This window comes from Lacerta agilis, chromosome 7, assembly GCF_009819535.1.
Source record: "Lacerta agilis isolate rLacAgi1 chromosome 7, rLacAgi1.pri, whole genome shotgun sequence".
NCBI classification, from domain to species: Eukaryota; Metazoa; Chordata; class Lepidosauria; order Squamata; family Lacertidae; genus Lacerta; species Lacerta agilis.
The window spans coordinates 47,098,925-47,111,509 of NC_046318.1; the positions used below are offsets into that span (position 1 = coordinate 47,098,925).

Below are 12,585 nucleotides of genomic sequence, written 5' to 3' on the forward strand. Positions count from 1 at the left end.
AATAAATAAGTCATCTTCAAACCGTATGTTAAAATTAATTTGTTAGTAATTTTTTTTTAAAGACTGCAGGAAAGTAATCTGCATATACTTCTGAAGCAGATTCTAATTCCAATTCCAATACATGATTATTGGTTTGCTTACTGGTCTACAGCTCTAACTTGTTGCAGTAAATGAGATAACCATGATTCTGTTTTTCAGGCAAAAACTTCTTCTTCCAAATGATAGCATTCCAGTTATCATGAATACTTACTTCAGTCAGAAAGTTATTAAAGAGCCAACAGAGATGGAAAGGCAACATCTTCAAGAACCATTGCTTATTAAAAGAAAGATATCTTTGGCTTGGGTATTCAATTTTTCCACCATAAAAGACGATTGGTCTCAAACACCTGCAGTTAACCAGGTAATGTTTAATTTTACAGCTTAACAATTTGTAGTGAGTTGATGAACAGATATTTGCAAAAAGTGCATGCAAGAACGCTCATGTGCTCTCTATAGCCTTCATTTAAGCAAGATTTAGAGTTTGCTAGTGAATAATATTAATATTTTACAATCAAGATTTTCCCCCACATGTTGACACACTGAACTGATGTGATACTTTGCTTTAGCCTCACTACTGTCTTTAGTGGTATTGCTGTCATATATTTAGCAGATTACTTTTCATTTGATTTGCTGCTCAGCTACTTAAATTTACCAGCCTTTCTAAAGGGATAGCTATATGTTGTCAAACAGCAAGCCAGTGGTGTTCCCATCCTCCCTGTCCATACACTCTAGTGAAACTTGCAATGTGTTCTGATGTCATTGCGCAGCATTTTCCATCTTAACCTTTAGTGGCAGGGAAGGTGGGGAAACGCACAGTGTACAACACATGGAGAAGTTACAGCATTCCTATATGAAACTTGAACTGAGTGGTCATGGCTCTAATCTGTTCTTTTGAACTCTTAGTTAATGTTTCCTGACCTGAACCTCCTCTTAAGAAGGTTCTGTTAGTGAGCTTCACTTACGCTCAGAGAATCTCTGAGCTTCTTCACACATACAGCAGGCGTTGTAAAATGGATCTTCTGCCCAAAGGCCCTGCCTTTGGATGTGGAGGATCGATTTGAAGACATACTCAATTGAGATTACTTCTAGAATATAAGCATTTGCCTGTGCTCTCCCAAGAGCAAAAATATTTTTATTTACCAGTATCTCCTGTTCTTTTCGGAGTAAAGACGGGGCAGTCTGTTCACTCGTGGTTAAAGTTTAGGCTGATCTGCACCTATAGACCCATCTTGAAAAGGAATGCGGGGGGGAATAGGGATTCATTGTCTCCATATTATCAGTTATTTGTGTTATAGATCTCAAAGTGCAATCTATTCATGTTTACTGAAAAGTAAGACCGTGGTCAGGAGTCGGCTTCCTAGTGTTTGTATAGGATTGTAGCCTTACTTTTTTGTGACTGCAGTTGTTTTTTCTGTTACCATGTTTGTTCCCAAGGGAATGCAGCCCTAGACAGAAAAAGAAAAGTTGCCCTGCCGCTGTTATAGGAGTACAAAGGCTGGAACATCAAGTTTATCTCCTCTTGGTTGGTAGATTCAGTCTTGAGCCTCATCAGAGGGAGATTATCTGTGCTTTCCTAGGCCAAGAATTGGCCAAGCAGAAAACGCTCACCTTCACATGGCTTTATTAAGAGACAAAAGAACAAATTGCTTTGAGAAAGCTACCGCCATTTCTTTCACCAGTTTGTCATCGAGACAAACTAATTCAGAATAAATATTGTCCTGCTTCGGTTTTCACCAGGTCTACCTCACACACATTTTTTTACTCAAACACAGAGAAGTTTACGGTATATGGAAGACCCCTGCCAATTTGTTCTCAGACAGTTATTGCTGCTGGGGGGGGTGACTTCTTTTCCTCAAGTCATACAACCAGGAAAAATGTTATCTATTCCCCCCTCCCCCCAAAATTAAATACCATTCCTTCCAATTGCTCCAAAAAAACATAGAAAGAGGAAATATGTTTAATGCCATGAACAATAAAGAGGAAAGAAACAGAAAGAAAGGAGCTCTGATGAGATAAAATATTAGGGTAGCTTCAGGAGATGTTGAGGAGTGGGAGCATATAAAATGAGGTGGGTCTCTGGACCACCCATTGCCCTCCTCTGTGCTAGAAGGATGGGAATTTGTGGTAAGCAAAACCTTTCTTTCCTGTATGTTTTTCTGCAATCTGTACAATGATTTGGTTTGTGCCTTTCTTGCCAGGTCCCCTGTTTCAATATGAAGACTTTGAAGACTGTGCATACCGATAGCAACAATGAGCCCAAATTATCTCCCTTTGCAGTTACTCCCTTAAGTGACTCTCTTCTTGATATTGTGGAGACACAAGGAAGAGCTGGAGGGAGAGGAATCCAGGTCCAAGTGGTTGTTCAAAGGGTGTATTATTTGCCTGCTAAAGACGGTTTAAGGTGTCACCTTCAGAAAAACAACACTTCCAAGAACACTGCACCATTGTTAAATTCAGACCTGCCAAATGTTAGGTGAGTATTAGAAATTGGCCTAGTGTGAATCTCAGCATTGATGGGAACAATCAAATTACCAGACAAGCTAGACTGAACATGTTGATCAGGTGGTCCTGAGTTTTTTATGAAGCCTAGAACAATCCTACCTTTTAGCTAAAAACAAGGTGCTCCTTTCCTTTTTTTTTTTTTTAGAAAAAGAGCAGGACTGGATAACTTATTCATCATTTGCAGCCCATATCCAAAATCTGTCATGAGTTTGAATTGTCTAACTAATTTTCTTGTAGTGAGCCATGTAATTACCCAGTTATTTGTATCATTATAATAATGCTGGTGATGCCAAACTACAGTTTGGAACATAGTGGCTGTTTCAGGCCATTGGTCCATTTAGCTTAATATTGATTATTCACTGGCTAGCAGCAGCTAATCTCATCTGATCCTGCCTGGAGACTCCGAGTACTTAAGAAACCAGGACATTTTACTCATCAAGTAGCTGTATTAAATTTGCAGTCTCATTATGTTTCCCATGTTATTCTCAAATTGTTGTTCTTACCTGAAATTAGTTATTACCCTATTAGTGCTCTCAGTTTCTTCTTAATCTTCATATAGCTTTTTGTAGAGCAAACTTTTTTGTGCATAGGGAACTGATATTGAGAGAACTTGGCTCATCCAAGGTCTCCCTATAACAGAACTCTTCTTTTTTTAAAATTGTTTTTATTAAAGATTTTTGGGTTACAAAAGTACATACATCATCTCTGTTTTCAGATCATAAAGTCCTTTCTATAGATCAGTTATATTTGATGTGAGACATTAATGTTGTAGTCAGTATAAAGTTGGGGGAGGAGAGAGGTGATGCTTAATCAAAGGGTGCATAGTAGGTGCAGTATCTTTTCTCACTCTCACTCTCACCTCCTCCTCTGTCAGATGCCAATGAGCTTAATTTCTGTTTACCCAAAAGGAATTGGACACAGCTTGTGAAAAGTACATTGAAAGAAGAAATCCACCAGCTTGCAGTGGCACATAGATATTGTTGATGGAAATATTGGGAAAGAAATGTAGATTATTAACAATTGAAGGGTGAAAAATCTAATTCACTGTTTCAGTTTTTGTACTGTTGGCACCATACATACTTTGGTTTTCTAATATTTTCTTGCTCTGAGTGAGGTGTCTGTTTTCTTTTTTTTTTCTTTTTTTTACAAAGAATTTATTAGTTTTCCACATAATACAAACAAAACAAAACAACAATACAACAACAAATACAACAAAACAAACACCAATATTTCTTATTCATCTTAAAAAAAAAAAATCTTGTTTCAAATCTTACTAAATGACTTCCCCCGTCCTCTCTCCTTTGTTTCCAATTCCAATCCACTTTGATAACTTCTCATCTTTAAATTTAGAATCATCAAAATTATCTAAACAAACTTCTTAATATTCAATTATTACATATAATGTTCACAATAACAAACAAACTTCTTAATATTTATTTTTAACTTCATGATATAACCTATTACTTCTTAGCTCCAATCTTACATCTAACTTCTCATCTATAAATTTAAAATCATCAAAATTATCTAAACAAACTTCTTAATGTTCAATTATTACATATAATGTTCATAATAACAAACAAACTTCTTAATTTTTATTTTTAACTTCATGATATAACCTATTACTTCTTAGCTCCAATCTTACATCTTATTTTCTTAAACTGCTGCTAATAAACATGTCCAATATCTCTTCACTAGTTCAAAATCTTAAACTCTTAACACACTGACTTCAGGGTACCATGGTGAGCCGTCTGTTTATATTTTAAATAATCTCACCCTATCCCTCTTCTAACCATTTTCCTTCGCAATCTCAGGGTCGCTTCCCCGACATTTCTCCATCTTTTTACCACAACATTACCCAGAATGTCCTCTTTTCCTTTGAAACCAACAGACCAGACACAGTCCATAAATATCCTTGCAGGGGGCTCCAAGAAACTCATATCTTCATCTTCCAGCATCTCCATTTCACAGTTGCATTCATCTTGAAATTGTAGTTTCACAAGTCTTTTGCCCATCATTTCCGGGCTCCCACCCCAGAAATTGGATATAAATTGTATTCCAACCCTAGGTCTCTCACACCAATAGGGTCTTTCAGCTTCTTGGAGTTGCGCAGTCACTGTACTTTGTTTCTCAAAAATTTCCTCAAGTTCCCCAGCAAGATTTTTTTCCAATTTAGCAAAGGTCATTCCTGTAATATATAACTTTTCCTCAAGATCCTGGTTCAGCAAAATTAATTTCTGGCTTAACAGTTCTAATTTCAAAAGAATAATCCTTTGTTCATGAGTCAATTCAGAGTCTAACGCCAGTTTAAAAACGAAACCAAGCATGGTAGAAGTAGGCATAGGGTATCAAGTTTCAGTACTTTTCCATCTTCAACTATAATTTTCAGCCGCCATTTTTCCCCGGGTCAGGGTAAAAAGAATGCAGTCCATCATTTTCCAAAAAGAGATATTTCCGAACTCTTAATTCCCCCAACGGGGATTCAACCAGTCTCACTTGTTAAAAGTTCCATAGAAACTTTGTATCCACTACTGCAGCAGCAGCTCACAACAATGTTATCTTCTCCGATCAGCAAAGGGAGGAGGGACAGGCTCCTTTTTTACGATCCTCCTGGAGTGCCAAATGCCATAAATTTTAAAGCCAATTAACTTCGTACTCACGGCCTCCAGTTTCCTTCTTTTAAATGCAAAACAGGTAGAACGACGCGCTCATGCAGGCGGCAGCCGCCGCATCGCCGCCCGGTTGGGGCAATGCCTCCACAGCCCGACGCTGTGGACTCTTCACTCCTTTTCCCCTTTTACAAGGGGATCGGGAGAAGAGTTCAGCGCCATAGTGGGCTCGCTGGAGAGCCCAAGCCGTGGGACGCTCTTCCCACGGCTTATCGGAGCCCCGCTGTGCGGTAGCAGGGCTCCAACCCCCGGGCTGGCCTGGGTCGCCTCGCTACCGAAGCAACCCACGACCGCCCAGCATGGCGTCCTCGCCGGAGGTCGAGGTGTCTGTTTTCATAGTCCCTGGCAAAGTCAAATACCAGTTTATCTCAGTTTATTTCAGTTGGGATGAAAGGGTTAATTTGTAGTTAGTCTGCCATATTTGCAAGAAAATCAGAGTGCTTCCAGATTATTGTTGTAGTTGGCAGATCTGCCTTCTCAAGCAGGGGCATAGCAAGGGGGGTACGGTAGGTGCGGTTCGCCCTGTGTCCCCCCCACTGAGGGGGGTGACATAATGCCAGGTAGCACTCATCATGGGGCCTGCAGCACACCTGAGCCATGTGTCTCTTCTGGGAGTGTTGCGGTGGCTTGAGCGCCTGCAGGCTCCACACTGCCCCAGACAGTCCGCCTGTTGCCTCCCCCTCAGCTGTAGGGCAGCTGAGTGGGAGGAGGCAGGCAGACTCCTTGGAGGCCCCGCAGTGCCCCCACAGGTGGCTAGCCCCGCCCCTGGGGGCAGGGCACGTGCACCGCCCCAGGCACCCGATCAGCTTGCTCTGCCGCTGGTCTCCAGAGATAGTGGAGTACACCCCCTGGGATTGAAGTCATACCTTTGTGTTAGCAGCAACATAGTGACCTCCCTGGGGCACAAGCCTGGGCAGTGTTGATGGAGGTCCTGCAGATGGCAAGATACGACTATTCAAATTACCTTCATTGTCTAGGGCACAGGTGGCTAATCTTTTTCTCAGTCTTAAGGTTATTTTACTCTCTGGGAATCCCTCCAACGGTCACATGCCAACTGCCCCGTTACCCGTCACTCTTGCACATGCTCACATGTTTGGCACTGATTCTTTTTTACATTTCAAGACCAAGTTAAGATACAGGTTTCTCAAGTTTTTAATGGGTTGTGAATTGTCAGCCCAGATTGATATCAATTTTCACTCTTCAGTTTAATGTGGCTGAATGTATTTACTGTTTTAACTGCTTTATTAATTTTTTATATTGTTGCGCTTTGCAATTAATTTTACTGTACCCCATCCTGATATCATTGTAGTGAAGGTTGGATTATGCATATTTGTGTTTTTTATTTTCCATCTACTCTGAAATGGTAGTTCATCAGGTATTCTGTTGTTTCAATTCACAGGGGCACAGCATAGAAATAAAATTTTAAAAAACAGTTGTAAAGATTACTCTTGAACCTAGGTACCATAAAAGGGGGAAATCTCCCTAAGATGTTTCCGGACAGGTTAATACAATAGACTCAGATTTGTACTTATTTCACAAGTACAGTCTCTATTGGCAAACACAAAATTAATTTTGTTGATTAAGAGGGAAAGCCCCCAGTAAATTCTGCCACTTGAATGGCACATTTGACAAAAGCCACCAGCAATATAGAGATGCAGAGTATGCTTGCTTGAAAAGGGTGTCTGTGTCATGTGCTGAGATGCAGCCTCAGTGGCCTGGCTTGGGGTGGGTTCTTATAACCATACATACAGACACAAAGCAACAAGGATATACTTTTCTCCAGTGGAGTGAGAAATTAGAAAACTGAGCTTTGCAGCTATTAGAAACAATTACTAGCATTCACATCCAGCCAAGAGTTGTGCACCCTTGCTTTAGAAATAGCCTTAAGAAATCCAAGCCTTCTTCCCTAGTGTTCAGAGGAATAGCTCAGTAGGTAGAACTTGAGACTTTTAAATTAAGGCTGTGGGTTTCAGCTCCACGTTGGACAAAAGATTTCTGCCTTGCAGGGGGTTGGACTAGATGACCCTTGTGATCCCTTCCAACTACATGATTTCTTAATGTGTTGTGTGTGTTCTGGTTTAACTTGGTGGGTATAAGAAGTACCCATGTTGTTTTGCAGGGTTGAAGAAAAAGCTGCAGGCTGCTTTAAACACAACATTGTGTATCTTAGCCCACTTGTGCCTGTCAGTAATTAATATAAATAGTGTGAAGTGCTTAGTTGTTTAGATTAGATCTAAAAGATGTAGGTAATGAGCAAAATATATATTTTTAATTTGAACTGTGCAATATATGTCCTTTCAGTGGAAGTGATTATGCACCAGCAACTTTTAATGAGTTTCTGTAAAGCATTTTTGTTTGTACAATGGTACGTAGACTACATCAGACTTAGCTGATTCAGATGTGAATTATTCATAAGCTTCTTTACAGTTTTTGCTTTTCCGTGCTGAACTTTTATGTATCTGCTTATACCTATCTTAACACGAACACCATTGAATTTATTGCAAGTTCTTTATCTGAAAAAAGATAATGGGTCCAATGCTATTGCTAACGTTTCAAGGTAGGCAAATTTGAATTGAGGTCACCATTGTGTTTACCTTAAGGAAAACACAAGCCTGTGTTACACAAGACATTTTAAATTAGTGTTTATTGTGGCTCAAGAGGGAAAGGACATTTGTAGAAAATCCATGTTCACAGATGTTAGCATCTGTCAAATCGTTTTCTTTTGTGGGCAACTTCCATTCTGTTTACAACATACCATTCATTTTTTTTCAAGTAAATGTTTCTAAACAAAGCATTCATGAGCATGATTTTTAAGAACTTTAATACTTATGGGACTTTTTTTTCAAGTACAAGATAAACAGGAAGCAGACAACCTAAATGTGCCTCACTGAACTCCATATGATAGAAATGTTTCAGTATCTCGTGAGTAAGAGAGTCCAATTTGTAATATTTTCATAAAGATGTCTCATTGCTATTTAAGGGCGCTTACATTATTTCCCTTAGTTTTTTCCTTAGTTGAGCAAGATGAATCCCATGGCAGATTAAAGTGTGATAATCAAATTGTACTTTAAAGTTTCATCCTAAGGAACTGTAGGGGTGGAATCTGTAATTCACATATTGAAAGCATGGGTGCCATCCCCAAATGATTATGTTTTATTATTTCCCTTATAATCTCTCTCTTCCTTTTGAGAAGCCTAGAGAGGTTTATATGAAGCTCCTATTCCTTGGGAAATAATAATAACAACAGCAGAATGAATGCATGAACGAATCTTCACCTGCTTAATGATACTGCGTAATGTCCAGCTCCTTTCCCCTGATTGCTGCATTGGATCCTCACCCCTACTTGGTTTTGATTGCATCCACACTGTACATTTAAACCACATTTACACAGCTTCAATAGTCATGGCTTCTTCTAAGAATCCAAGGAACCATACTTACCCATCACAGAGCTACAATTCCCAACACCCTTAACAAACCACAGTTCTTAGGATTATTTGGAGAAGTAAATGTTTTAAGATGTGTTTCAAATGTATGGTGTGGATGTTACCTATGTACCTTCCTTTGGGCCCTGTGATCATAGTTTAGTGCTCTGAAATTCAATCCCTGCCTATTTTGAATAACACACTTGCTTCTCATCAGCGTGGTCTGACGGGAAGCTCCCCTGCATTCTGGAACCTAACCTGAGCGCTGACGGTATCTTTTATTCCCTTCCCCACATCTGCAGTATGGGAATAATAATGCTAACCTACCTGGTAGGGTTGTAGAAAGGATTACTGAGAACTTATATTTTTTTGCAATATATTCAGGATGCAATTTGCCGTGGAGCAAATTAGAAGATGTACTGTTTCTGTGTGAGTTATCTAGCGGTTTAAAGTGTAAGGAGCCTGTCATATGCAACTTGTAAAGGTAACTTTCCTGCCCTAGAGCAGCGATCCAGTACGTGCGATACTAGTTATTAGTCAGTAGTTTCACCTGAGAATAGTAATTTTCCAGCACCTGGTGTATGTCAAGTATTCCAAGATGGTGTACATCAAAAGTGTGGAATTTTCCTTTTCTTTCTGACATTTCTTCATTTTGAATATTTGTGCCTTTTAAATGTTGTGCTGAAAAGCAGAAGTCCAAGTACATATACAACATAACCCTACCTCCCACTTCAGTTCCGGCCTGGCTAATAGTTGTGCTATAATCATGTTGGAGCAGCTCATCAGAAGTCTTATGAAATCTAGGCAAGTGAGGCTATGTATAGTACTGTAAAGAGAATAGCTCTTGGCATCCTAGTACAATGTTGTTAGATGTGCTGTATATAGAGTATTAATAGATATAGGATTAGATTGCCCAAATTGGTGAAATATTTACTTACTTAATTTTTTTTAAAGAAACCATCATATGGGGTGCACTATTTCTTTTAACAGACAATAAGAGGGATACAGCAGAATACAGGTATTTAAAAGAGCAATGTTAATTATTTCCATTTAAAGACATTTCTTATGGGCTGTCTCATTGTAGATCTACTGATATCAGCACCCAAACCCCCTCCCCCCAAATTCACTGTTCATCTCAGAAACCCCATCATGTCTCAAATGTAGACTTCATCACAACATTTTTGACAGAAGTGTTCCTCATTCATTGGACCCAACTCACTTTTTGTAGTCTAGACAAATTTAGGTTGCGTTCCAAATGGAATATAGTTTTGGCTTCTGATTAACTTTTTTTCATGCCTTATGGCAGGGGTCAGCAACCTAAGGCCCATGGGTCATGAGCCGCCCGTTCGGCGAATCCCCACGCGCTGCTCTAAACCAGCACAGTGCGGTGTTCGGACTCGCTTCCGCAGTGCTGGAAATCGCATCTGCGCATGTGCAGATGCTGGAAATTGTGTCTGCAAAGATGCAGACACTGGAAATTGTGTCTGTGCAGACGCCGGAAATCGTGGGCGCACGCGTGATCAGGCCCATGGAGGGATCTCCACTGGAGTGAACTGGCCCAGGCGAGGGAAACCTTGCTGACCCCTGCCTTATGGCAACATTTTTGTGAAATATTATTTTTGTCCATTGTTGAAATCCACCCCAAGCAGGCTACTGCATGCTTCAGGGCTCAATGCAGGATGGGTTGCACTTTTAATTATACATGGTGAGATTATGCTGTAGCTGTTGTATTTTAGTAGTGTATAGGCTGAAATATTATAGCCATTTTTCTTTATGTCACTATGGCAATACATATATTTATTCTATATCCTGTCTTCTGAGGTTATAATCACACACTGCAAAAAGATGTTCGAGAACACACCTAGATAGAAGTATTGGGTGCACTAAAAATTTAATAAGTTTGGTAACATCATACAGGCAAAAAATGCTAATGTGCTGCTGCTCAGAGAAACCAATCAGGGATATGCTAGCACTCCTACTTGTCACAACACCCCTACTTAAAATATATGGGGTCATATAGTATTACGATACTCTCCAGCCAGTTTTGGTATTATTTTTTAGTAAGAGTGTGGTAGGATTCATCCTTTTATACTATTGCAGGATACACACAAGATACACATAGTATTAGCTATGGTCAAGGTTGGTGCCAGTGTAAGCCTTAATCATAGTTAAGATTGAAGACAGGGATTTGTGTTGGAGAACAGAAAAGCTCAGGGAATTCAGCATGCTGCCTCTCAGCCAGTTCCTGATCCCTTAACAATAGTTCAGGACAGGCTGCCTTACATCTGTAAATTATATTTTGATGATTCAGAATATTCAACATAATAGCTGTGCAGCTCTGTTAGTGATACATAGTGCTGTCATATTAAAACTAGCTTTGTCTATATTGTAATTGTTACTCATTTTGTAACAAGCCAGTCCTCAGCCCATTAAGTAAAAGTGGTTTTAAGCTAATTTGGTTTTACTAATTTCACTTTACTGTGGTATTTAATAATCTGCAAGTGGTGCAGTCTATAAAATAATCAGGAGTATTTCTTTATGTATAGGAAACACTTAAAGCTTCTCAAGCATTTGTGTCCACATTCTATTCTATTTTTAAAAGTAACTGCAACCCCACATTTCTAGGAATGCTCATGATACATTTGACACACTAAATATTTTGTAATATAGGAGAACAAAGAAATAATGTTCTGCTTTCCCAAAGTCAAATACATTCCACTAGGGATTTTCTACATTAACTTAAGTGTACTGTATTAATGCACATTCATTCACTCCTGCATTGGGATTTGTACTTTTCATTATTAGAACCTCCTCACATCCACTTCCTGTTCTTATTTGCTCTAAAAAAGCACATATTTCAAGGCTATCAGTAATACCCATTGTATGAGCCAAGCAATCATGTGATTTGTTTCTCCCCCCATTTCCCCCATGATCAGTGTCTCTGCACATGCTGTTCAGTAAACAAACTTCAGGGAACCAGACCAAGCTAGTTCAGAGCAGGGAGTTCATTCACACAGAGCCCTTGGAAAGTGATGCCTGTGCACAGCCTTGACGTAGGAACTAAGAAGAAGTAGAGAGGGGGTGGCAAAAGTTAGTATTTGTGTTTTCATTAATGCTTTTTATAGCTTGTAGCCAGCTGTAGCTGGTTAACATTTGCCTCTGACATCTATTAGCGTGCAGACTTCTTACGTAGGATTAACGGCTTCTGATGGAAATGGAGTTGTTAGTCATCATATCATTCGTTTACAAGAAGGCTCTCCAACTTGTCATAGATTATATATTAGAACAGTACACATCTGTTTTAAACGCAAGAGTTTAGATTGCTCCTGCACCCAAGGAGGCACTTTGTGCAGAACAGTTAGCAAGACTTGTGGTTTTATTTTTAATCAGATTTAAGTTTTAAGGAAATATAGCTACGGGAGACTTTAAAAAAAATAAATCCTTTAGGTAGTTGTAAATCATACCACACAAGGAAATCTATTGGCCTAAGATCTTTGAACCTAGTATGTATTGTACATTTATGCAGGTAAAAAGCACAGATCTAAAGCAAAGCAATGTTGGTGTGATTAACTAGCAACTGAGATTTCATATCTGTTTGGGATCTTAAGAACTGATTTTCAGAGAGATTTCAGTTTAATGAACCCTTATTTAATGCTGACCCCTGTTCTTAGTTGGTGGAAGAGTAGATTACTTGGCTTAGAGTCTGTATGTGTCCCTTGCTATTCTGTGCAGAGTGAGTGAAAGGCATATATTGTGGCCATTACTTCTGGACCTGCTGTTTGCGCCTGAGAACTGGCATCTGGAGAAATTTAGCTAAGGCATTTAAATACTGCTCTTCCGAAACATTTGAAGTGACATTTGAACATTTGCTGTGGGACTGGAGAGCAGAAGGGATGCACTCTCTGGCATTTGTCATCAGCCAGGGAATCCAGGGCCACCAGGAGGCTACACCCCAT

The 12,585-nt window shown here is 39.5% G+C and overlaps 1 protein-coding gene across 3 annotated transcripts in view; it reads left to right on the forward strand.

Moving 5' to 3' along the window:
- SPIDR (scaffold protein involved in DNA repair) overlaps positions 1-12,585 on the forward strand; it is a 159,896-nt gene that overhangs the window by 103,635 nt on the left and 43,676 nt on the right. For all 3 annotated transcript variants that reach the window (XM_033155171.1, XM_033155170.1, XM_033155169.1), the window contains exons 9-10: positions 199-400; positions 2,238-2,512. In XM_033155171.1, the coding sequence (XP_033011062.1) occupies positions 199-400; positions 2,238-2,512 (477 nt within the window). The remainder of the gene's footprint in view (positions 1-198; positions 401-2,237; positions 2,513-12,585) is intronic.